At 35.9% G+C, this 26,437-nt stretch overlaps 1 protein-coding gene across 1 annotated transcript; it reads right to left on the bottom strand.

Moving 5' to 3' along the window:
• Positions 1-550: 550 nt before the first annotated feature.
• Positions 551-4,512, bottom strand: LOC127138480 (uncharacterized). The gene is made up of 14 exons (XM_051064941.1): positions 4,354-4,512; positions 3,777-4,065; positions 3,606-3,685; positions 3,200-3,294; positions 2,955-3,077; positions 2,732-2,801; positions 2,472-2,558; positions 2,316-2,381; positions 2,115-2,207; positions 1,969-2,025; positions 1,549-1,858; positions 1,375-1,463; positions 1,012-1,205; positions 551-916 (listed from the first exon to the last, which is right to left on the bottom strand). Exons 2-14 carry the CDS (start codon positions 4,015-4,017, stop codon positions 850-852), a joined length of 1,572 nt encoding a protein of 523 aa, XP_050920898.1. The 5' UTR covers positions 4,018-4,065; positions 4,354-4,512; the 3' UTR covers positions 551-849.
• Positions 4,513-26,437: the final 21,925 nt, after the last annotated feature.

The following is a 26,437-nucleotide window of genomic DNA, read 5'->3' as shown; positions in this document are numbered from 1 at the left end:
CTCCCGATCCCATCAATTGACCAGAACACATCAAATCGTTACTAATTTCACCACTGAATCAGCAACACTTCACCACTCCCATTATACGGAAGTCGGCCACTCGCTCGTGATCCCACTATTAGACCAGAGCACATCAAAATCGTTACTGATTTCACCACTAAATCAACAACGTTCACTGATCTCACCATAAGAATGAGTTACTCGCTCCCGATCACACCACTGGACCAGAACAGTCCGTACATCATGATGCATGACACATACAATTATACACCAAATAAGACCATCAACGCAACACACATGATCATGCTCAATTATAACTCACTATTGTATAATTTATGCACGCATGACAACCACTAACATACATCCATAACTCACAATCTAAAGTAGGTGGATGTTGTCTAGTCATTCCCCTGGTTAGTGCGTGCATGTGCATCTATATAATCCGACAAAATCAAAGGTATGTGCTGGTCTAGTCAGGAATCACCTCCACTTGCTTCCACATAAATTATCTAAGCACTCAAAGGAAAGATCATATGCAATCAACAAAAAATTACTGCAGTTAGACTCCATTTGAATTGAATTGAATTTGTATACATCACTCAGTTTTACATTATTCTCATACTAACTACTCTAACACGCTTTTCACTCTGCATTCTGCAACTGTCAAATCTATAAGTTCTGCAAATGAACCTCTTTTTATTTGAAACTATTCTGTCTTTCAATCATTATTTCCCCATCTTCACTCCCTCTTTTTATTTCAAATTATTGTTTGAGTTTCAATCATTATTTCCCCATTTTTCACTCCCTGTATATGCTACAACAACAATGGTGTACTAGAAATCAATCTCTTTATTTCTTTTCTGCTAACATGGCAGCATGTTGCTCCAAGTATTCTCTGCTGTTAATCTCTGTCAGTCTGCATTCAATTTATTTCACATAATCAGTAATTACAATAAATACACACAGGGTTTGTTTGTGATCTTAGACACTATCATAACCGGAATATCATACCTACTAATGGTGCGGTCTTTTGCAAACCCGAGTTCATTGTCAACGCAAAGGTCAGACTCGTCATTTTTCCTCGATCTCGAAGAGGTCCTCGGTGCCATGTTTTTAGCCTCAGATACAGTCACTACTTTTTGAAAGAGATCTAGAGGGCTCCCGTCAGCTGAACACAATAATCTGGCCTTGTTCTCATATATCACCTGTTGTAACCACAAAAGAACAAAGCACCATTGTAATTTTACTCTGTTCACTGCAGGAAATAGGAAATTACAATTTCTGGTATACAACTTTGATTCATAAGAATTCTTAACTAACAGCAGACAAAGTTTAAACATAGAAAAACCATCTAAGACATTCAAAAGGACTTACATCAACCAAAGTGACGAACCTATGTGCAGCTGATTTATTGCTAAGCCCGAAAATCGGGATGCCATCTAGTGCTAAAGTATGAAATTTCTCTGACAAGAAAAAAAAAACAAGAGATTGTGACTTATGAAAGACAACAAATATATACAACAGAATTCATTGAAACATATGTCTTACTGAATAATCCAAAATAGTCTGCAGCTCCAAGAGGTTTGTCGCAAAGTTCCTCGAAGGGGAAATAGGCACATCCATTAGCTCCCAATGGGACCTGATCAAGAAAAAGAAAAAAAATAGTAAAACTTTGATAACAATAATAATAATATTCATGCGTGCTCACGATATTAAATTTAGCACATACCTGCAGTGTCCTTCCCATTACTACTTCGACTTCTTGGGGAGTAGCCGTGTCTTCTCCGATCAACTGTTGAAACTTTTTGTTAAGAAAACCGGACGAATCTCTGCCAACTAAATAGAATCCTTGTCCACCCTGCAGTTCAAATTGGCAAAAAACGAAAAAATTGAAAAACAAATAATATTTGATCACACAAGAAAAAACTATTAGAAGTATTTACTTATATAAGAGTACAAATGTCATACCGAAGTCATTTTGCGATAGTCAGTTGATGAACCAATCTCATGTGGTACGCATCTTTCCTACAACGGTATACACGTATTAAGAAATTATTTCGAAAAAAATAGCCTATCTGACACCACTTCCAACTATGAAAACATTTGAAGTGTACCTTCAATGTCGCAATGAAGGGTAGAAAGAGATCCCTCTGTAGTCCACCCTCGTATAGATTATCGGGAGCACGATTTGAAGTGGATACTAGAATCTACACTTGTGTCCAAACACGTTGAAGAAATGGAGTTTTTAAATTAATTATGTATTGATTCCATAAAACCATGCTGAATAGAGGCTGCAACATAGTTATATTACTTACAATGCCTTTGCTGAATAAATGTCCGAACAAGCGATTTAGAATCAATGCATCGGCAACATCTGTTACCTACAGAGAAGACGAACAAATCTCAAGCTATGACAACAAAGTATCCATGATCTATTGCAAAAAGAAATGAATATTATGCTAAGAACTCACCGTGAATTCATCAAGACATAATAAAACGGCTTCATCAGAAATCTCTTCTGCTACAACATCCAGTGGATCAGACAGCCCTTTGTGCTTCTGTTTGTCAATATGCATACAAAGATAACATCATTCTATGTCGAATACAGAATCTTAAACAACTTTTTACTCCAAAAAAATATATAATTATTGGAATTCTTCTCTATGTCGAGTACAAAATAGAAAGCAAAAAAACACAATTTAGAGTTAGTTAACGGTTTCTGTAAACTTACTTGTAATAGGCTGTGCACATTCAACATAAAGTCGTGAAAATGAATCCGCTTTTTCCTCCAATTAGTGGGCCTGAAGAAGACGAAAAAATCAAGCATACAATAGAGCTGATCAGAGACAAGGTTTGACACTCCTCATAAGAGCACATTTGCATAAAACATTCTGAAAGTGCCTCAAAATATTCCATCTAAAAAATTGACACAAAGAAATTCATGTCAAACTCACAATTGATCATAGAACAAGTCCATCAGCATAGTTTTACCAGTGCCAACTCCTCCATAAAGATATAAACCTTTTACAGGTGAATGAGAAGGATGTGACAAGAGTCGAGACCACAGCCATCCGTGTCTGTAATAAAATAAATTTAAATCCAGTGGCACGAATGCATGATGTGAAAAAAGATAACCATAAGCTTCAAAATTTCAACAGACATATCAGCAGGAAGCAAGATAAGATAATTTAGGGTATACCTTACAGGTTTTTCAGAATTGCGGTCCAATTGGCATTCATCGGCAGACTCAACAAGTTCATCATAGAGTCTCTGAAGTTCTGTTAGTGTCTCTACCTACCTCAACAAAAGAAAGAAAGAAGATATTAAATGAAGTGATTACTAGTAATTGCCAATAAAATGCCATGAGCAAATGCATATGAAGCAAGGACACTGAAAACACGACAGTGCTGACACTGACACATTGACACCAGTAATCATTTGAAAAAATGAATAAATCAAACCTAATCACAAGTATTGGCACCGACACACACACTTTTTTTCAGAGATGTCGATCCTAGCATACAACAACTTCCAATAAATCAAAGTAGGAAAATCCATTTCATCTAATTTATCAATTATGCATCAATGGAATGCAAATACTCTACCTGGCAACTATCCCCATCTACCAATTCACCATTGGCAATTCGTCGTTCATATTCGATAAGAGGTCCTCTTCTGTTAATTTCTGCAACAAATTCGAATACAAATCAAATAAGAAAAAGAACTTTGAAACCCTTCATTTGACCAAAAAAAAAAAAAGAGAAATCATGGAAAACCTTCATTTGTGAGTTTGACAGCATCAGTTGATACAGATCTTGATGATGTTGTAATAAATGCATGATTCTTGATTAAATCGGACTCAGGTTGATCAATAATAACTCTATAAGATGAACTATGAATTTGACAACATTTTTCGAAAAAACATGGTTTTTCTGCAACAAGATTATTAATCATAACACAGCTTTGTCTCTGAAAAACATGTCTTAATTGGCGAAGAGAACGAACAGTGATTCTCATCTTCAAGTTCAACCACTCCAAATTCCAACAAAAATAATCAAAGAATCGCTGAAATAAAAAAGCACTTATAAGTTATTTTGAATCAGAAAAAGTGGTTAATAACGGAGAACCAAAAGAACTTGATCTTTGAATTTCAGTTGAATAATTAGAGAATGTAATAAGAAGATTCGGAGAAAGAAGAGATTGAATCGCCATTTCCGAATTGAAATTGATTCCAATATGTTAGGAATGTTGGTGAAAATGTGAAGTTTTATCTTTGTTGAAGAAAAAAACAAACAGTGAAAAAAATGGACAAAAAGAAAGGTAAATAAAAAAAAGTATTAAAAAAAAAAGAACCTGGAAAGGAGATAGATAGGAATAGAGTCCCAGAAAAAGCGAGTTTTGAGTGAACAGAGAGAGATTTTTGCATGAATGGTTATTGGAACAGAACAGATTGATATTGAAGAAAGAGAACAACTGGTTTTTTTTATTACTTCGCCTTGTCTTAATTACATAAAAGAAAATATTTTTTTATGATATTTAAATTTATTTTTAAAAACTTATTAAAAAATATTATTAATTCACTTTTTGATTCAAATGCCACTTTGAATAAATATTAATTGATTAACGCCAAAGAGAATATATTCTCGTGTATTTGGGGTTTGGTTTTATTTAATAATGTATAATTAGTACACATTTGACTTGGAAAATCACACGTTTGCTTCCACGTTTGAATTACAAATAAGACACACAGATAGGGAAGATGCTGATCATGCTAATAACATGTGGAAAATAATATAAATATTTGGTACTTTCTCATATCGTTATTATAATTTTTCTAAATTTATTAAATATTAATATATTGAGTTGAATTACGTAGTTCAAAAAGGGATTTCAATTTTAATTTGTTAATGAGATTTACCTTAAAATTATTTGTTTAAGTAGTAGTTGAAGATGTTTTTTTTTTTGGCAGAGATGAAGATGGAGATAAAAGTTTCTCTAATGATATTTTAAAATGAGGATTGAAGGTTTTGTCTCGTGGAATTCCCGACTAATTTGTGTAACTTTATTTTTGAGTCTGTGTTGATTTATAACTTTTATTGTTTCAGACTTGTGTTGTTGGATATTTATTTTTGACAGAAAGACATATGTTAGCAATAGTAAGTGTCTTTTTATTTTATTTTTTTGTTATTGATGAAAAATGTGTTTTTATTTTAAAAAAATTATATATATATATATATATATATATATATATATATATATATATATATATATATATATATATATATATATATATATTAAATAATCAAGTTTTTTAATTAAATTTTTAAAATAATCACTATTTCAAATTATTTATCAACATAATCATTTTTAATGCATCCCTCTAAAGCATGCGTCAGTACGCATGCATGTTGACATTTAACTAAGACGCCAATTTAAATGGCACATGCATGTAGATGAATGAAGAGTATGCGCCATTGCATGTGGCGCATGCTTTGAATATTATTTTTTTATAAAAAAATTATATGTAACTTATATAAAATTGAAATAAATAAACTAAATAGGTAAATAAAAAATACATAATAATTGATAAGAAAATCAATGATCCACCCGATTGAAACGTCCCCCTATTCCACATCTCGGTGTGTTAGCCTGCCTTCGAGGTCTCCCACAATTTTCCTGAGGTATTTGGGGTCTTTGAGTGCTGGCATGATGCAATAGTGGCTGGTGTGAAGGTCCAATGGAAGGTTATGCGGTATTTGATAAATTTGTCATCATTTCTCCCCAATAGTTGGGGGATTGCCGCCAACGGAGCTGCCGTAACTGAGTTTGTTGCCCATATTGTCGTAGTTGGGTCATTGTGGTTGGGTGGTTTGTGGACGGTATGGTTGCCCGAATTAGAACATTGGATCATTTGGGAAACGAATCAATGGTTCATGTGGTGTAATAAAGTTAAACAATGGTTGGATGTTGTGTTGATGGGATGTTTGAGTATTCATAAGTGGGGGGCTATGATGGCATGATGTTGAATCGTATGAATTATCCGGGCTATAGACAAATGTGGTGGTTGCATATGGTTGTTGGTGGTTAGGGTTTGGTTCATGATTTTTAGTTTGGGTGTGAGGCATGAATTGATTGTGAGGTTGGGTGTTTGGTGGTTGGGTGTATATGGTGGGGTGATGGTGTGAGGTTGGTCATTGGGTTTGGATGGGTTGACATTGTTCTTGGGCGGGGATTTATTGTTGAGCATATGTTGACGAAACTCGTTGGTGTGGATCAATCAAATATCTTGGCTCAGACACAAATTGTGGCGTTGTAATCGACCTAAATCATGTCATATAATGTTGATTTGGTCTAGCACCATGTATGATTGGTTCGTTTAAGATGTGTTGACGTCGATTCCTCCAATGATGATACATCTTTTTTGCGAAGTCTCTCCGATCAGAATAATCCCATTAGCCGTCGACTCTTTGTTGATGTCAATCTCCCAAACACGTTGAAAATTCTGGAATTTGTTATTGCATGCCGAACTGCAGTTTCATACGGTCACTCTGGTGTATGTCCACAGTAGTGAACCAGATGATTGGTGTTTTTGCTGTCCAAACTGCAACATCATCATGGTTAACCTGATGGTCAGGACCTAGATACGGCATCCAGATAAACTGTATAAGAATTTGACATGATTAGAGGATATGTAATTGGATAAGTTTTTAAAACCAAAAGTATAGTTGTTTAGTAGTAATACATTGTCTAGTCCAATGTGATCTAAAAGATTGTGATAGACTACTACAGCGTGTTTAGGACACTTGTTGTAGTCCATCCCCTTAACTGACCATCTAGATCGAAAAGATTGAAAATATATTAGTTGCAGTCAGTTATAGTATAAATTCTACAAATTAGAAGATTTAAGATAAACTTACTTTGTTGCGTATGGGAATCTGAATGGCTTCTCGTTGACTGGGGCGAGTGATGTCATTCTTGATCAACCTCATGCCTATAGCAAATAGGCGCAACAATATAATGTCCAGGTATTTTTTTGGCATTTTTACACAACGAACTATATAGATGGGTCAAAACAGCTGAACTCCAACTATATGTGCCTATTTTATTTATGTTTCGTAACAACGACAAATACATAATATTTACCGTATTCCAGTACTTTCAAAAAATAACAAATTACCAAATAGAATCATAATATAACAGCGAGCTTTAATTATCTTTTCATACTCAGTAGATTCTTCGTTTAATGTTATACTTGAATAATATTGTTTAAGATATTTTAAATTAATACCTTAACCCCTAGGTTGACCCAAAGTTTGTCTCGTAGTTGTGTCTTCGCACAAAGGATTGTACGGAAAATATAAAGGAACACTACTAATGGAAGTGGCACAAGATGACAACAACAACATTTTTCCAATCGCCTTTGCACTAGTTGAAAGGGACATTGCTAGGGGATGGAGTTTTTTCCTAAAAAATCTATGATTCCACGTTGCTCCTCAGCCTAACTTATGTTTGATCTCAGACAGACACCCATCAATTGTGAGTGCCTATAAAAACATTGATAATGACTGACAAGATTCTCCTTCGATGCATGTCTACTGCATTAAACATATCACTCAAAATTTCATGCGGGAAATCAAAGACAAAATGCTGCGGAAGAAGGTTGTCAATGCAGGATATGCACTAATAGAACCTTCCTTCAAACATTACCGCGAAGACATCAGATTGTCAAACGCAGATGCAGTAAGGTGGATCGACAATATTCCATTGAAGAAGGGGACTAGGGCATACGACAACGGTCAACGATGAGGCTAAATGACAACAAATCTTGTAGAATCAATGAACTTTATCTTCAAAGGCATCTGAAACCTACCAATAATCGCTTTAGTGCAAGCAACTTATTTTAGGCTAGAAGCGTTGCTTGAGATCATACATTCCAAATGGGGTTCAATTTTACAATCTGAGCAGTTGTTCAGTGATGCTTCAATGCAATTCATTAAAGAAGGAGCTGATAAAGCTAACACACATGTGGTCATAGTGTTTGACCGTACTAAAGGTTGGTACAATGTTGTTGAGTCAATGGATCACAACGAAGGCATGTCGAGGGGACACTATCGAGTGGAACTAGATAGAGGTTGGCGAGACTGCGGAAAGTTCCAAGCCTTTCGTATTCCCTGCTCCCATGTCATAGCGGCATGTTCAAAGGTTCGACAGGATCCTTCCAACTTACTATCCGCCGTTTACAAAGTCATAAACCTATGCAATGTTTGCAAAATTAGCTTTTTGGTTGTAGCAAAATATTATTATTGGTATGTATATCAATGGGACATACTCTGGCACAATGAAATAATGCGAAGAAAGAAAAATGGTCGCCCAAACAGCACCCGTATTCAAATTGAAATGGATACGGCGAATAAAATGGTTAGAGTATGTAGTTCATGTCGTCAATCCGATCATAATCGTACAAACTGTCTCAGTGTTGGACAAAACACAACAACATAATTTTAATTGTAACTTTTTTGCTTTATATTTAAAACAAAATCCATTTAATAAATATCATAAGATTCAATTACAAAAGCTTGAAAACAACAATTAAACAACAATTTAAACAACAATTAAACAATAATTTAAACAACAATTAAACAACAACACAAACAACTACAACAAATGAAATAACATCGCAAACAAATAAACAACATAACTATGCGATTACAACCATCAAAACAATTTTATGAGAAGTATACATCATCATGTGAACGTCTCTGACAGTTTTAAAATTCCCCCAGAAACGAACTTCTCCAACTTGGTTGAACGTGGTATCAAACCATATAATTCTTCTGATCTTGTTACCGTCTGCAATTTCTCCATCTAACCAACGGTTTAAGATCTTGTTAAGATGTTTGAATGTATCTACATTTCAAAGTCGGATCTTCATCGGAGGCTGCACTGCTTAAAAAATTAAATCGATATTTTCTTGTGAATATAAGGACACATATATGAATATGAAGGCATTTTAAAGAAAAATGGAAGGAGAATGAAGAAAAATGAAAAAAGATAGTAAGAAGATGTGTGAAAAATTATGTGAGGGTGATGTTGTATTTATAGATAGAGTGCAGGAGCAGTAGTCACATGCATTGGCGCCTCCACATAATGGACTATGCATGCACCATTGCATGTGACGCATACACATGCATGTGCCATTCCTAGTGGCGCCATGGACATGCATGCGTCAATGCCAATGACGCCTATGTATAATATTTTCATTGGAGATGTCAATGCACATGATGCCTTTATTACATTTTTTTTTGGAAAAGGGGATTATTTTGATAAATATTTTCAAACAATGGTTATTTTAGAAATTTAATTGAAAAACTTGATTATTTTTTAAAAGGAAAAATTATGAAATATTTATGTCATAGTTTGGATCGAAAAATATAAATTTTATTTTAAAATTTGATGTTGGTGGATCTCTATAGAAAACGTGAAAATATATGAAAATAGGGATGGGAAAAATATGTTCCTGTGACAAAAATTAGAGATGGAAAAGGGGGGAAATGGAGGTTAGGGCGGGAAATGAGGAAGTGATACATGCTATAGTTGGATTAAATAGATCTAAATTGTTTGTTTAATGTGTAGTTCCAAAAGGTAAAATTTATTATAAGTTAATATTTTTAAATCAATAATTTAAGAAAAATAGTATATTTATATTTAAATATTTATAGGTTAATTATATTAATTATTTTATAAATTTAGGGAATGAATTTTCTACCATAAAGACCAAATCGGATATTATTCACAAAACTTATATATTACCCACTTAATATATAGAGAGGAATCTTTTTAAAGATAATATATCAATCACTTTGATTAAATAATATAAACAATATCTTACTTTTTATTATTTTATTCTGTTTATTTTTCATTAAAGTAATCAAAAATATTATTAATTACGTTGTATTGAAATATATACATGATAAAAGATGCGTGAAATAACTCAATAAATATATGCTAATTGAATTAAAAGAATATAAATTATTGATTTATAGTGTAATTCTTAGTGATAATATTTATTTAAATTTATAAATTAATATAAATAAATAATTAATATTTATAAATTAATAACTTAAAAAATATATAGAATAATTAAATAAGAATTTCTTTTATAGTAAATATGATAATTACACATAAATTTAATATATTTTAATTTTTAATATGTCGTCTTGCCAAATTATTTTAAATAGATTATTATTACTTTTTAGTATAATTCACTCTATAAGAATTTTATACAATGTCCAAATATATCATACTATATTGTTTGCCGTATTTTTTAACAAATCAAGTTTATACATTTTTTCAGAAATATATGCATAAATATATACATAATTAAATATTTGCTTAGAATGCTAGTATTAAACTATATTAGTTATTATTATTTTATTTGAAACTTTTAATTGATTGTGTTGAATACACTGTATGGATTGGTACAATGAATAGTAAAGTTCATTGTCGAATATGTGATCACATCACAATATCACATGTTGATCTCTAGAACTTTGCTTTCAACATTGGTTTCATGTTTTCTCTTTTTATAATACTTCACATACTTTTTCCACCGTTACTCTTAGTGAAGTTAAGGCCAGGTGCTTTTAGGATCAGCTTTTTTTTTAATATATAAGATATTACAACAAATCTCATTGATTATATAGATTAAATTTTGTTATAATATTATACTTTCTATTTAATTTGTCTTTTTAATATCTCTCTTATAATTTTTTAGGTCTTAATATAATATTTTCATCTAATTTATTCTTTTTAGAAGAGAATCTACCTATCTTATATCTATATACTTAAACAATCTAATTTTTTATTATTATTTTTATTATAGGTGTTATTGTTGTTTGAGGAGTTTTTCACTAGAAAATATTGAACATTGTGAGACTTCTTTTAGAGTAACACATTTGTGAGACTTCTTTTAGAGCAATACATTTGTGAGAGACACGCCACATATTCACCCAAAACCTTAAGGTGATAGGTGAGTGAGTTCTCTCACTTATAAATGCTGAAGTCTCCACATTTCCAACCAATGTGAGACTATTACCTACACTACTCACACTTTATACATTCTCAACAACTGCAACACTCTCTAATATTGTCATTTATAACAGTTTCGTTATGGAACCATATTTAATCAGAGAACAGTAGTTGTGGTGAACAACGACAGTCTTGAACTTCAAAAGCGGTGAAGTGAGGCTGAACTGCAAGGTTAGAACTTCAACACTCAAGTTAGTATGTGAAGGATAATACTGAGTGGAGTTTGAATATAAAATTGTGTACATGAAATTAGCGCGCATGCCCTTTATATAGTGGAACGGTTATAAAAATTTGTTATTCTCGAGGCGTGTGATGGCGAAAACCGTTAGATGTATCCTGATCCTAGATCTCATATACTCTTCCACAGGTAGTTCCCTTGTGTCATGAGCGTTTTGAGCGCAACATTGTTTCCTCTGAGTCGTGGTTGATAGTTGCTCTAGTCGGCTCAGAATAATAATCTCAACTCTTCTAGTACTATCACATAGGGGTGGCAAACGGGCATGCCCGCCCCGTTTAGGCCCGCCCCGTAAAAGCCCGCAAAAAAACGGGGTGGGGCGGGGCGGTCATATTTGAGGATGTGAGCCTAAAACTTAGACCCGCGCCCGCAAAAAAGTGAGGACGGGGCGGGGAAAGCCCGCGGGCACTGTACTCTTTAAACCTAAAAATACAAAAATTTATGTAAATACACATGCCCGCAAAAGCCCGCGAAAAAAATGGGGCGGGGCGGGGCGGACACATTTGAGGGTGAGGGCCTAAATCCTTGGCCCGCCCCGCACAAAAGTGCGGGCAAAACGGGCATGCCCAGCGGACCGAGCCCGTTTTGCCACCCCTACTATCACACGTTCAATACAACATCTTTATCTATGTTGCACTTACTTTATTCTTGTGTTGATTCTTAACCGCCAAATATTCTATAACGTACAACACTACAGGTCTTAGTGATGTCCAATAAAAAATTTCCTTCATCTTGAGTAGTATTTTTTTCTCACATAAAACTCTTAAGAATCTCTTACATTTCGGTCACTCGCTTTGAATTCAATGGTTTATATAAGTTATTATTGTATTAAAAATAAAAGAGAAGTCCAAAAAGAGAATGAATATTAGCCAAACCCCCTAGAACATTAGCAAAAACGAAAAAGGGAATACCTACTTGTTTCTTAATAGCATATAATCTAAAATATACATGAACTTCATCCTGCCAAACACGATTTGTCACCTTTTAGGGTGTGTTTTAAGAAAAAAATGTTTTAAGTATCTTAATGTCTCTGATAGATTGTGAGATTTTCAAGTTTGTGTCATTTCCTGTAAGGGAGACATTTGTATAAATAAAGCATGCGGCAGATTTCCAATGAAAGCGCTTGTTATTGATTTTTTTTCCAATTCTAGAAAAACTAGATAAAATTGAAGCATTACATAACAGCTGATAAAACCACAATCTTGAATTGGTTAGACCATCTCCTATCACATACATTCCACATATTAGAGAAAGATAACAATAAAAGTGAATTTAAGTATATTAGTCACAAAATTTTAAATGTTTTAGGCAAAGGGGAAATCAAATAATAAATGTTTCATGCATTCAACCTTGTTACAAATTTCGCATATAGAAGTTAGATGATAACCTTTGAGAGTAAGATTCTCATTTATAAGGATTTTCTTACGCATCAGTCTCCAAACTAGAATAGACTTTGAATGAGGAATATCTTTATTCCATATAAGCTTGTCCTGACTTATGTTTGACCAATAGGATCATAACAAATAGGATTTTCTCATTCCGCCCAAATCGGAGGGTATGAAAAGTGATGAAATGGGATGGAATGCATTCCATCATGTTCCGCTCCATTCCATCCATTTTTAATTAAACAAAACAATGGAATATAAGTTTATATCATTCCATTCCGCTTCGCTCCGTCATGTTCCATAAATCCAAACATAGTCTAAATGAATGTTTGACTACTAAAGCATTTCAAGAATATTGGGAAATTGGTGAATCACTCGTGGAGGCACAAACCAATGATGGTTAATAATGAAATCTTTGACCTTTTCAAGGAGGAGATGGTGGATATTTCTAAGAATTTGTAGAGAATCAACTAGGGGTTTACCCAATCAAGAATCAATCCAAAAGTTTATGTTGCAATTATCACCGGGAAACTTGCTCTTAATGTCAGACCAACTAAAATGACATGAAACTTGCCAAGAATCTTAGATAAAAATGAGCAGAGGTTTACCCAACTAAGAATTCTTCAGTTGTCTAAAATGACCTGAAATGTGCTTTTAATGCCAGACCAACTAAAGGAGAAAATATGGTATATAATTGGTTTATTCTTTCTAAGAACTCTTCATCTCAAAAATTGAACCCATTAATTAGGAGAAAAAATTGAATCCCATCAAATCTTTAAGTTAGCAACTTCATTGAATTTAGACAACAATCTAACTTAAAGACCCCTTATACATATGGAGCAGAAGCCTTATGCCAAACAACAATAACCAACTTCTTGGAATTCATGTCACCACTCTAAATAAAATTCCTCATGAATCTCTCTAAACCATTAATCTATTTAACTGGCTATGAATAAATGTGAAAAGAATAAATTAACATAGCATGGATGACACTCTTAATGAGTTGGACTCTACCAACAATTAAAAGAATAAAAGTTTTCCCAACTGAGAGTTTTGCCTTGAACTTATCTGTAGTAGGTTGAAGATGGGAAACTTTGGGCTTGCCTTTGATGATATGAATTCCTAAGTAGGTGAAAGGGGGATAACCAATATTAAATCCAAGTAAATAGGTCATATAAACAAGTCTTGTCTAAGATATTGAGCCACAAAAATGGTGGACTTATGAGGATTGATAACTTGTCTAAAAGAAATCTCATATCTTCAAAAGAGGTTTTTGATGAGCTTAAAGGCGCTTTGAGCATCAACTTAGACATTCATATACGAAGCACTTCTTTTGCAAGACATGAAAGAAACAAAAAGATGGGATCACTATATCCCACCCCTATTTTACAAGAAAAGCAGACAACTTGAGAGTTATTAATTGAGATATATAGCATCACAAAGTGAAGGATAGATTCAAAGATAAAAAATATCATTGAATTATTCACTCCGGAACCATTATAATTTAAAATTTTAAAACTATGAAAAATAATTTATTTATTTAAAATTAAAAACAATTTCTTACTATTTGATATACCTAACATATGTAATTAAATTATTTATTTCCTCGTGAAAAAATGGAATTATTTACTTAATAACATTAGTAAAAAAAATGTAATCGTATCTAAAATTATTGTTGACATGTGTCAGCGGAAGTGATTAAATTCAACATTGAGAAAAAAGAATGTCATTATTATTGAATCAGAAAAAGTTAACATCATAACATACAAAGTCATTAAATAGGCTAATCAGTTAGAGGAAAAAAAGGATATCAAAAACTAACTAAGTGGGCTGAAATATATTGGACCTTTGTATTTTGACACCCCCCCTCAAACTATAGTGTATATTTAAAAATCCAACTTTGGTAACACAAGAAGTAAAATAGCCAAGGTGGAGGGAACTAGTAATCAAATCTATAACTTGGTTTTCAGTGTTGATAGCCATGAGGTGTGTAATTTTATCTTGTAACTTATCCCGAACTAAGTGGCAGTCCATCTCGATATGCTTCGTGTGTTCGTGGAAAATAAGATTTATGGCAATATATATTTCACTTTGTTTGTCGCATTAGAGAGTGACAGGTCGGTGATGAGAGATTATGAAATCTTGAAGTAAACATAATAGCTATTATGCTTCGCAGAATGTATTGGCAATGGCTCGATACTCCGCTTATGATGATGATGATCTTGACACAACCAGCTATTTCTTAGTTTTCCAGTTGATGAGGTTGTATCCTAGAAAGAAACAAAACCAGGTAGTGGATCTTCTGGTTATAGGACATGTGCCTCAGTCAGAATCCACAAAGTCTATGTGTTTAAAGGTTGAATGACGCTTGAAATGAAGTCCCAAAGCTGGTTCATTTTCAGGTAGTGAATGATTATGTAGGGAACAATGAGGTGTGTCTGTGTTGTCTTGCCGAGATATTGGCTCAACCTATAAATAGAAAACGTAATATCAGGCCTAGAATGTGTAAGGTAAAGAAGCTTACCAATGATACTTCTGAATTCAGAAGGGTCTTGTAGGGATAAGTCATTGGGATTATCTAACTTGTAGCCTGGGTCCTTGGGTGTGGAGGCAGGTTTTTCCCCTAGGAGGCATGTGCCTTGGAGGAGATCAAGACAATACTTGTGTTGGCATAATGTTATTCCCTTTAAGGAACGAGTTATTTCGAAACCTAAGAATCATCTTAAGTAGCCCAGATCTTTAATGTTGAATTTATGATCTAGAATATGTTTGATGATATTGAGATCAGAAACAATTGCACCTGGAACAATCAAATCGTCCACATATACCAAAACAACAGTGAAACAATCTTTAGTATGCTTAGTAAATAGAGAGTAATCAAATTTTGGATTGAGAGAATCCCATGTTAAATAAAGTGGTTATCAACTTATGATTCCATTGACGGTTGGCCTGCTTGAGGCTATAAATAGATTTGTTAAGCTTATGCACCATATTAGGAGGAAGTTTAAGATCGGTAGGAGGTTTCATGTAAACCTCTTCTTCAAGGTCTCCATGAAGAAAGGTTGTGTTAATGTCCAGTTGGTGAACATGCCAGTTAGAGGAGTCAACAATAGATAATAATAAATGTATGGTGGTTATTTTAATGATATGGCTGAAGGTTTAAAGGTAATCAAGACCTTTAGTTTGATTGAAGCCCTTAGCAACAAGCCTAGACTTATATATCTCAATGGTACCATTGGGAAAATATTTGAGTTTGAAAATCCATTTGCTTCTAATTTCTTTTTAATTGGGAGGAAGAGGTGTAATATCCCACGTATTAGTATCATTGTGAGGTTGAAGTTCACATTGAATGGCTTATTTCCAATGGGGGTTAGTGATGGCTGAAGCATAAAAGTCAGGCTTTGTCACAAGAGTTATATTTAAATTGAATAACCTATGGTGATTAGATAAGTTATCGTACGAGATGTAGTTAGCAATGGGATAACGATTCATACATGAATTAGATGTAAGAGAGGAGGGCATGGTACCTTGAAGGAGAGAACAATGATAATCTTGTAAATAGGATGGGGGTTTGGAGAGCCTGGAATATTTTCTAATGGTATTAAATGGTTTAGCTAGAGTAGTGGTGGATGGAGTTGGGGAATTAGGCTGAGGAGATGTATGATTATGAGGAGAGGGTTGAGTAGTTTGGTAAGGTGGGCTGGAATGAATGTGGTTAGTGTTTTATTTAGTGGGTGAAGGTGGAGGGGGTGTTAGGAATAGGTTGAGGAGAATAGTCAAGAAGATCATCTTTGTGAGGGTGGTAAAGAGGTTTAGGGGTTTGGTAAGGTGTGGGTGTGGTATTTTTATAGGGAAAGTGTTGCTCATAAAAGATGGTGTCTCTAGAAATAAAAATTTATAGTTTTAATGTCATAGAGAGTAAAACATTTAACAACATGCTTAATACCTAAGTAAATGCATTTGTGGGACCTGGAAATCTAACTTAGTTATATGGATATTGTAAGACCCCAATTTTGTCCCTAAGATCCCTCATGGCATCATATCATCCCATACCATTACCTCAAGGATCTTTGTGCACCTTGTTTCCCCTCCTTGTGGGTGGGTTGTCTTTTGAGAGTGGTTCTTGATCACCAAGCATGTATTGCATTTGTATGTCATTGCTTTTCACTTGTTTACTAACCAAAAGTACAAAAATATGTCATCTAACCTTGTTACTTGCAGATGAAGCAACATTAGGTCAAGCCAGTCAAAGGCATTCATTGAGCCATAGATGGTGGCCATTCTGAAGAATTTGGGCACCATGATCATTCATCAAGAGTTCATATGAGTTGTGACATCATTTTGAATCAAGATCTCAATTGGTAGAGGCTTGGATTTCATCAAAGCATTGTTCAGTCAACCAAAACCCTAGCAAAGTCAACTGTGGTCAACTGTGCATTTAATCAGGGATTTGATGGTGGGAAATGGTTTGAGAGACCTCATTCATGTCCATACAAGCCTCATATAACATTCCACACATCATCATTGAAGGATTTGAGGTCAGATAAAAAGTTTCCAAAAATAGTAAGTGACCTGTAATTTCAAACTGCCAAAAATGGAAAGGTCTTCTCCTCAAATTTACATCATCAAGCAAGCTTCAAATCAAATTTTGTCCAACATGAAAGTTGAAGATCTTGCTCTCACCTTTCCAAAATGTCCAAGAACATCCATTTCTCATGTGTGGTTGGCAAGTTATGATCAAATCATTGTCAAGAATTTTTGAACTTCAACAAAGCATAACTTTTGCATCAAAAGGCCAATTCATGTGGTTCTTTTTGGAGTAATCTCCATTTGACATGCTCTATCACAATCATTCATTACATTTCATCAAAAATCATCACACAAAAAGTGCATTTTTCAAGTGAATTCATTTTGAATTTTGGTGGGAAAAAGTGATTTTGAGAAGTATGCATAATTTTCACTCCAAACCAATTCAATTTGCCTTAAAACAGATTTTAGGACTTGCTGCAAGTGAAATTTACACTGTTCCATTGATCACATATGCATAAGGGCATTTTGGCCAAATTGCATAACATGCTCATTTTACTAATCCATTGCATTTTTGCCTAATCATGTTTAGCTAGCTTGATTAACAGGAGGTATAAAGTCCTAATCCTAACAGAATTCTGCATCAACACATCACAATTTCAGATCCAAAGTTTTCATCTCAAATTCTCTCAAATTCTCTCAACTTTGTTCATCCAATTTCTTCATTTCTTTTGCTTGATTCTCGATCTGTTCATCATCTAACAACATTATGAAGATCTGTGGAAGCAAGATTGTGCAAAATTCAAGCTAGATCGTGGCTGTAGAACTTTAAGCATTCACATGGCAGTTGGAATTTCAAGAAGAATTGAGCATTGTTGAGTTATTCTGCAGCATCCATTCATCTTCCCAATCATTGTAGAGCACCTGTTTTGCATTGCCAGGCTTTGAATCCAACGATTTCAACTCCGCATCTCCAACAAGGTTAGAATTCGAGTCTTCCAATTCTTGAAATAATGATATGCGTTGTGTAGATCTTGGCATGTAGGTCACACTGAGCTTTGAATCCATTGATTTCATGCAATATTAAGTTAGTTATGCTGTTTTGAACTTTGACATGTAAATCTTCTTTTGTTCGATCCGGTTGACATGATTAGAATTAGGAGAAATCATTGATGAATTGTTGATGTATGAAGTGAGAGGATTCGATTGATATATGGCTGGTAGATTTCTGTGCATGTTGGATCATGTTGATGATGAACACGATGAGTTTGTGAAGAACACCTAGGGTTTGCATTCCAGATCGTGTTTTGATCTTTCCTGGCCAAGTCTGCATGCATTTTTCTGTTTCTCACTCATGTGTTGGTCCACTTGTCGCTTGATGATTGGCTGTGTTTCCTTTTAATGAAACGCAGCGTTTTACCATGGCGCCAGATTTCAAAAAGTTCTGCTTAATTACAAGTTTGCCATTCGTTCATTTAAATTCATTTTGTTTTCAAATTTTTATTTCATTTTGATTAGCAAATTCAAAAAATCATAAGTCATTCATCCTTAATCCAAATTGAATGGGAGTTTTTGCATTGGTCTCCATTTTTCCTCTAGTTTTTTACTAGCATGATAGTAAAAGTTGTGCACGGTCTGTTTTTATTTTGGTCTAATGGTTTTGTCCATGTATGCTTTTTGCCTATGCTTTGCCATTTTGATTGTGAAATCATGATGCTTGATCCTATGGAGCTGAAATTTTACATGCATAATCTAGACACTTTGATGAATCTTTTGGTATAGAGTTTGTGATTTTTGCATGTCTGGATGTTGAGATATGATGTGATTATTGGAGGTGTGACAATATATGTCACACCATTTCTTGTCTATCTTGCTGATTTTATTTACCATGCCATTCATTTGCCAAATAATCTGAATTTTTTCATGATGACACTTCTGGATGTCTAGTTTAAGCATGATTTTTTGTAGAATTTTTTTGATACATTTCCAATTGGTTTGAGATTTTCTCTTCTGGCTTGTCATATTTGGACTTTTGTTGAGTGTTCAACATCCATGATTTGTGAAATTCTCATGCATTATCATATGGACTTGAAATTTTGTACATTGATTCTTAACATGTTGAAGTGTGTCTGAGCTTTGGTTTGAGTCATTTATCTTATGCCATTTCTGTTTTATGCTTGCTTGAAGTTGATGCATGATTTGGTGCCTTGTATGAGCTTGTTTGGACATGCTTTGACTTATTGATTTTAATTGACATGCTTCCACTTATCCAAATGCCATGATTTTTGGTGTGTTGCTCATTCAATATGTTTTGTTTAGGCATGATTTTTCTTGGAATTTATTGAGCCATTTTTTATTGTATTTGAGTTGGTTCATTCTGTTTACATCATTGAGTTCTCAACTTGCCTAGTTTGACATGATTTGTTTATGAAATGGATTTGGTGCATAGTTTTGATATGAGACCAATTGGACTTTGTTCTTATTTGATTAATATTGATTTTGATCAACTTTCATGTTCTGTTTTGGTTTATTTCTCCTCCTTTGACCCTAGGCTTTGGCCTAAGGGTTTACTTCTCATGTTTGAGTTTGATTTTCAGGTTGAAGAAGCAAGTGCTTTAAGGAGATTAATTCAAGTTGATTGAGTTTGGTTTATTTGATTGTTATGGACTAACTTGGTTTGTTTTGTAGGATGCCTCTAGCTCATTTGATTTGAGTTTGTGCTTTGCACATATGATTGATTGTGTTGACTGTTGGTTCTTATCTTGTCTGTTTTGACTTTGTGATTGGTATACTGATTATATTTGATTGATTTCAGGTACCTTAGTTGCTATAGTTCCATTGTGAACTTGCTTTTGCTTTGCTTGATAGCTTAAGAATTGAGGTAGAATCTCTTGTCTCCATGTAGTTTGGAAGACCTGGCTTGTTACTTAGCCAGGCACCTGTCTGAAGTCCTCCTTAAGAGGCAATGTTTGTGATTGTTTATCTTTGTCCCCAAGCAGGAAAAGTCCTTTTGATAAGGCAATTGGTAGACAAAAGAGATGGGTAGTCCATATCCTACTATTCTGTGTGTCACTCACCTTGCTCACACCACATGTGTTGATGCATAGTGAGTAAAAACCCAAGATCTATCGAGTCATTAACTTGTGGAGAGAGTTCCAACTTTCTGAACTCCCACACCTTCTGATATTCAATGCTCTCCCTGACCAGGGATAAGAGTGATGAGGCACACCCCTCATATCCTCTCATCTGCTTCACCTTAACCCTCAATGTTAAGGTTAAGAGCACCACTTACCCCATTCCAGTTGACTTTAAAGTCTAACCCTTGCTTGAGCCTAATTGCTTGGTTATAGTGTGTGCTAAATGACTTTGTTTGATTGATTGCTTCATCTGTACATGTTTGCTTGCATACCTTTGTGCATTTATCATCATTAATGGTTCATTATTGCATGATCATCATTTCATATCTTTGTGACTTGTTTGGTTTGCCCATTGAGGACAATTGTAAGTCCATTCATTGGCCATTGTTCATATGATTTGGAAGGGATAGAGTGTAAGACCATTTCATTGGCCACTCATGTCCTCTTTGCTTAGTGCTTCTATTTGTTTGTTGTATGTGAGGATGCAATTGTAAGACCATGATATTGGCATTTGTACTCCCATGATCATCTGTTGGAGATTAGAGTAAGCCCAGATAGATTGGCATCTGACATCCATCTTTTTGTTCGTGTTTGCTTTGTGAGGATGCAATTGTAAGACCATGTTGTTGGCCTTTGTACTCCTATGATCATCCTTTAGAGGTTGGTATAAGTCCAGATAGATTGGCATCTGACATCCATGTATTGATTCTTTGGAGATTGGTGTAAATCCATTTATTGGTATCCGATATCCGCTTTTGTTTGTGAGATTGGTATAAGTCCATTGATGGCATCCGGTATCACCTTGCTTTTTTATTTGCTTGCTCGTTTTGTTGCTTCATTCGAAAGGACACACTTGAATCATCTCCTATATGATTTCAAGAGGTGAACTTCTAGGAAGTTTTACACTCCATCCATATCCTTTTTGTTTCAAAATCCCTTTTCACTTGTTGACTTTTAAAACTTGTAAATGCATGTTGTGCAAACATTCTCATCTCTTTTCAAATTAGAAACTTGGACTCTAAGTCCTTGACTTTTCAAACTCCATTTCATAACACTTCTTTTTGAATTGAACTTTAATCATACTTTGACCATATTTTGTGAATATTCATAATAAATTAACTTCACCCATTCAATTGTTTTGTGGCGTTGTCCATTGTTAATATGCTTTCATACATTAGCCATAGGTTTCAATTACCATAGTGGTTGATGTAAATCTTACCTTATCCTTAGTGAGTTGATTATAAGTCTTCCATACTTATTATAGGGTTAACCCCTCACTAGTATGTTGAAGTCGTCCTCGCATGGTGGATTGTTGATTCAGGTTGAGTTTTCTCCCATTGGTAATGAAAAGCCTTAGTGCTCTTGTTTAAAATTGAACTCACTCGTATTTTGGAAATATTTTAGCCGAACTACGGCGTTTTGATCCTTACCTTTGATGGAAGGTACGTAGGCAACGGGTTCATCCGTTCAAACACAAAAATAATAAAATTGTATATTCTTTTCTCATCTTCCCGTTCATGTTTGCACAATATGTCATAAACAAATAAACATTTTTATACAACAAGTGTGAAAAGGGCTCCCTAGGAGTACCTAGGACGTGATGGGTGCCTAACACCTTCCCATTGCGTAATTTACCCCTTACCCAGATTCTCTGATCTTTTCATTAGTTTTCTATGTGTAAAACTTCTTAGGCTTTTGTTCGCTTTTTAGCCAATCCTTTGGATAAATAAAAGTGCGGTGGCGACTCGATTTCTTTGTATGCTTTGCTTATGGTTTAATCAATAAATCATATAGCGACGAATACACCGCTACAGAAAAATGGCGACTCCACTGGGGATAACATTAAACCTTCCCTGGTGGTATTGCCTACTTTTCACCCTTGTTGTATGATATTTGTTTATGTGTTATTTGACATATTTTTGTACAATTTGGGATAATTGTATTGATTGTAATGTTTGAATTGCTTAATATACAATTGCTGTTTGCTTTGGTGATCTCTGTGAGATGAGTTCTGTACCCGAACTCGAGTGCACTCTAGGATAGGAGAATGGCATAGTCTTGTTGACTGGTGTGGAGTATTCCTTAGCCAGTTGACTTGCGAGTCCATTCACTTGGTGGAGGTCATGTTGGATTAATAATGTCACACAAGTTATTTGTGGTTAGGCATTATTCTTTCAATCATGTGCCTTAGAAGCCAAGGACCGTAGTTTACCAAGCCCATCTTGGCCTATTTTTAGGACGTAGTGCGGAAGTCATTCAGATGTCAGATCTGATGCGATTGTTACGCGATACTACACTCATAAGAGTTTCTCTTGAGAATATTTTTGGAATACGAGTATTCGTTTATCCGATAATATCCGAAAGATGGGACGATGATTATGGGAACCTCCGGTAGAACATGTCTGGCAGGTTTAAACCCTAGTACACTCCCTTTGGGTGGTTCTTAACCGAGACTCCATGCTCGTGACTCTCAGCAAACCCGTGATTCGTGGTTGAGTCGTTCAAATATCCTTAATATCAGTGGAACTTGGGCGTTGATAAGGTGCAAACCATAATCCGCCGAAATGGATGGTTGATATTAAGGATGATTGAGCCGGTTCATGTATCGTTAATATCAATGGAACTTGGGTGTCGATAAGGTGAAAACCTAAATCCACCAAAATGGATGATTGATATTAGGGATACAATGAGCTTTCCCATGACCTTTGTTTGGTGTGACTTGCTTGATCCTTGAGTGTGATTGTTGCATTCATGCATTCATGCATTCATCTGCATTCATGTCATCAGAAAAAGAAAAAATTTCAAGGAACTTAAAGGGTTTATTTGCAAAATTTTCAGACATGGAAAGACCAAAAAGGCATACAAAGAAGTACAGCTTTAGACAGCCTGATGTGAAAGAGTTAAGGAATCTGACATCTTATGTATTAGATCCCTTGGGTTTCAAAGCTCGCTATGGGAAGCTTCTGCCTCTGTTGACTACTCAGGTTGATGAGGGATTGATGAGTACTCTAGCTCAGTTTTTATCACTGCTTCTCTTTTCCGGACTTCCAGTTGCTGCCTACCTTGGAGGAGTATTCTCATCTTATTGGGATTCCTATTCTGGATCAGGTGCCGTTCAGTGGCCTAGAGAGTATTCCGACTGCTCGAAAGATTGCGGATTTGTTGCACATAGATGAAGCTTTGATTAAAGCTAATCTGACTACCAAAGGTGGAATTTAGGGTCTTCCTTCTGATTTCCTCATCGCTCAAGCTACCGTGTATGGGAAGTCCATGAGTGAGGATGCCTTTGAGGCTTTATTTGTGTTGCTCATCTATGGGTTGGTATTATTCCCCAACATCGACAAATTTGTGGATGTGAACGCCATTAGGATCTTCTCAGTTCTTAATCCCGTTCCGACTTTGTTGGGTGATGCCTATGTCTCTTTGCATCTGAGGAATGCAAAGGGTGGAGGAGTTATTGTGTGTTGTCTGCCTTTGCTGTATAAGTGGTTTATTTCGCACTTGCCGCAGACAGTTGCTTTTAAGGAGAACAAAGGATGTCTACGGTGGTCTCAGAGACTCATGTCTCTCACTAATGATGATATCTCTTGGTATGATCGCGTGTATGATACTGTGCAGATTATTGACTATTGTGGTGAATTCCCGAATGTGCCTCTTCTTGGTACATGTGGCGGGATCAGCTACAATCCTATTCTCGCACGTCGTCAGCTTGGGTTCCCCCTAAAGGATAAACCTCATAACATTCTGTTAGAAGGTGTGTTCTTTCAGGAGGGTAAAGATCCCCAAGGCCTGAAAGCCCGATTCGTCCGCGCTTGGCGCAAGATCTGCAAGAAGAGTAGGAATGAGCTAGGTCCGAAGAATTGCACTGCTTTGGAGCCTTATACCTCTTGGGTCAGACAGAGAGCTGCCGTATACCTCATGCCATACGATCATCCGAGACCTACACCTTTGGATGTGGCTGGGCCTTCAACCCTCCCCACCCAAGACGTAGAGAAGTTGAGAGAAGAAGACCTTTCACGTGCTTGGATCCATGAAAGAGAAGAGTTGCTTCATCAGCTGAAGGAGAAGGACGCTCTGATTGAGTTTCTCGAGCATCGGGTGATCGATGATCCCAATGATACTTGGACTTCTCTGCTTCCTCAGTCTTCCAAGTTCTGAAAGAGGAAGTATGATCGACTTGCGAAAGAGAAGGCGGATATGGAAGCAGCCTATGAGAGAGAGATCAAGAAGCTTTGTGCATCTCGTCTTCCAGCATCCCGAGCTTCTAGGGATCCATAGGATGTTTATTTCCTTTTCTCTTTGTAGTGATCAAGAATGATGTACTTCTTTGTTGAATATATTAAATGAAATATTTTCCATATGAGATTAAAATGCTTTAAATGATCAAAATTTGCAAATAATACCCTAAGGGTTCCTTGAAAATAAAATAAAGCATCTGCACAAGCACTTCATGCATCATTTTGCATAAGCAGGTACCTTGTTTCTGGTCTTCTTGTCCTAACTCTGTGCTCTTCATTTATTTTGAAGACAAGCTGACTCACCGGTATTATACCCGAGCCAATTCTGCAAGAGTTATGGATCAGCTAGAACAAGAGAACCGTGAACTGAAAGAAGAGGTCGCCAGACTTGGCGCTTTGATGGAGCAACTTCTTGCTGCCCAGAATCAACCTGCTCAACCGCCTGCAACTCCTGTCCAGAGGACGGTTATATCTGAGATTGTAGTTCCGACTGTGCCAGCCGCCAGTGCTCATTTTGTGCCCAATATTATGCCAGCCGGGTTTCCTTGGGGAATGCCTCCAGGTTTCATGTCTGATATTCCTGCCCCAACTTTTGCTCATATGCCGGCATCTAGCCCGGTCCCTGTTGCTGCTCCTCCTGTCGTGCATACCATTCCTCGGGTAGACGACACCATCTATCATTCCGAGCCGTTTGAGGGCCCGGATGTTAATGAGAAGATGGACGCTATGAATGACCAATTCCTTAAGCTGAGGAAGGAATTGAAGACCCTCAGAGGGAAAGATCTGTTTGGCAAGTCTGCTGCTGAACTTTGCCTTGTTCCCGGTGTGAAGATACCGATCAAATTCAAAGTACCTGACTTTGAAAAATATAAGGGGAACACCTGCCCTCTTGCTCACCTGGTCATGTACGCCAGAAAGATGTCTACCCAAACTGATAATGATCAGCTTCTGATCCATTATTTTCAGGACAGTCTGTCCGGTGTTGCACTCATATGGTACATGAGTTTGGACAGTGCTAATATCCGATCCTTCAACGATCTTGGCGAAGCCTTCGTCAAGCAGTACAAATACAATGTTGATATGGCTCCTGACCGTGATCAACTCAGGGCCATGTCTCAGAAGGATAAGGAGACATTCAAGGAGTACGCCCAGAGGTGGCGAGAGCTGGCTGCTCAGATTACTCCACCGCTGGAGGAGAAAGAGATGACTAAGATCTTTCTGAAGACTCTTAGTTCTTTTTATTATGAGCGGATGGTAGCGAGTGCTCCCTCTGATTTCACCGAGATGGTGAACATGGGGATGCGTCTCGAGGAAGGGGTCCGTGAAGGACGTTTAACAAAGGATGAGAGCTCTTCTTCTAAACGGTATGGGGCGTTTAAGAAGAAGGATGGGGAGGCACATGTTGTGCAATCTCATGCTAAATCCAGAAGACCCTCTGTTCAGAGGAAGCCAGCACGCCGTGCAAATAATCAGCACCAGGTGGCTCATATAGCACCTGTCTTCAAAGACAATTCTCAGCAATATCAACAACCTCAGTATCAGCAACAGCAGCATCCATAGCAACAGGCTTACCAGCCTCGTGGCAGCACAACCAACCAAGCTAATTTGAGTTATGATAGGAAGAAGATCAGCTTCGATCCAATTCCTATGTCATATGCAGAGCTTTATCCTTCCTTGTTGGAAAGGAAGTTGGTTAGTCCCAGGGACCCTCCTGCTATTCCTGCAAATCCTCAATGGTGGTATAAACCAGACCAACACTGCATTTATCATTCCGGTGCTCCGGGTCATAACATTGAAAATTGCTACCCACTGAAGACTAAGGTTCAA

This window comes from Lathyrus oleraceus, chromosome 4 (genome assembly GCF_024323335.1).
Source record: "Lathyrus oleraceus cultivar Zhongwan6 chromosome 4, CAAS_Psat_ZW6_1.0, whole genome shotgun sequence".
In the NCBI taxonomy this organism is placed as follows: domain Eukaryota; kingdom Viridiplantae; phylum Streptophyta; class Magnoliopsida; order Fabales; family Fabaceae; genus Lathyrus; species Lathyrus oleraceus.
Note: the sequence above shows the minus strand (reverse complement) of the source record. Positions and strands in the feature narration are given on the sequence as shown.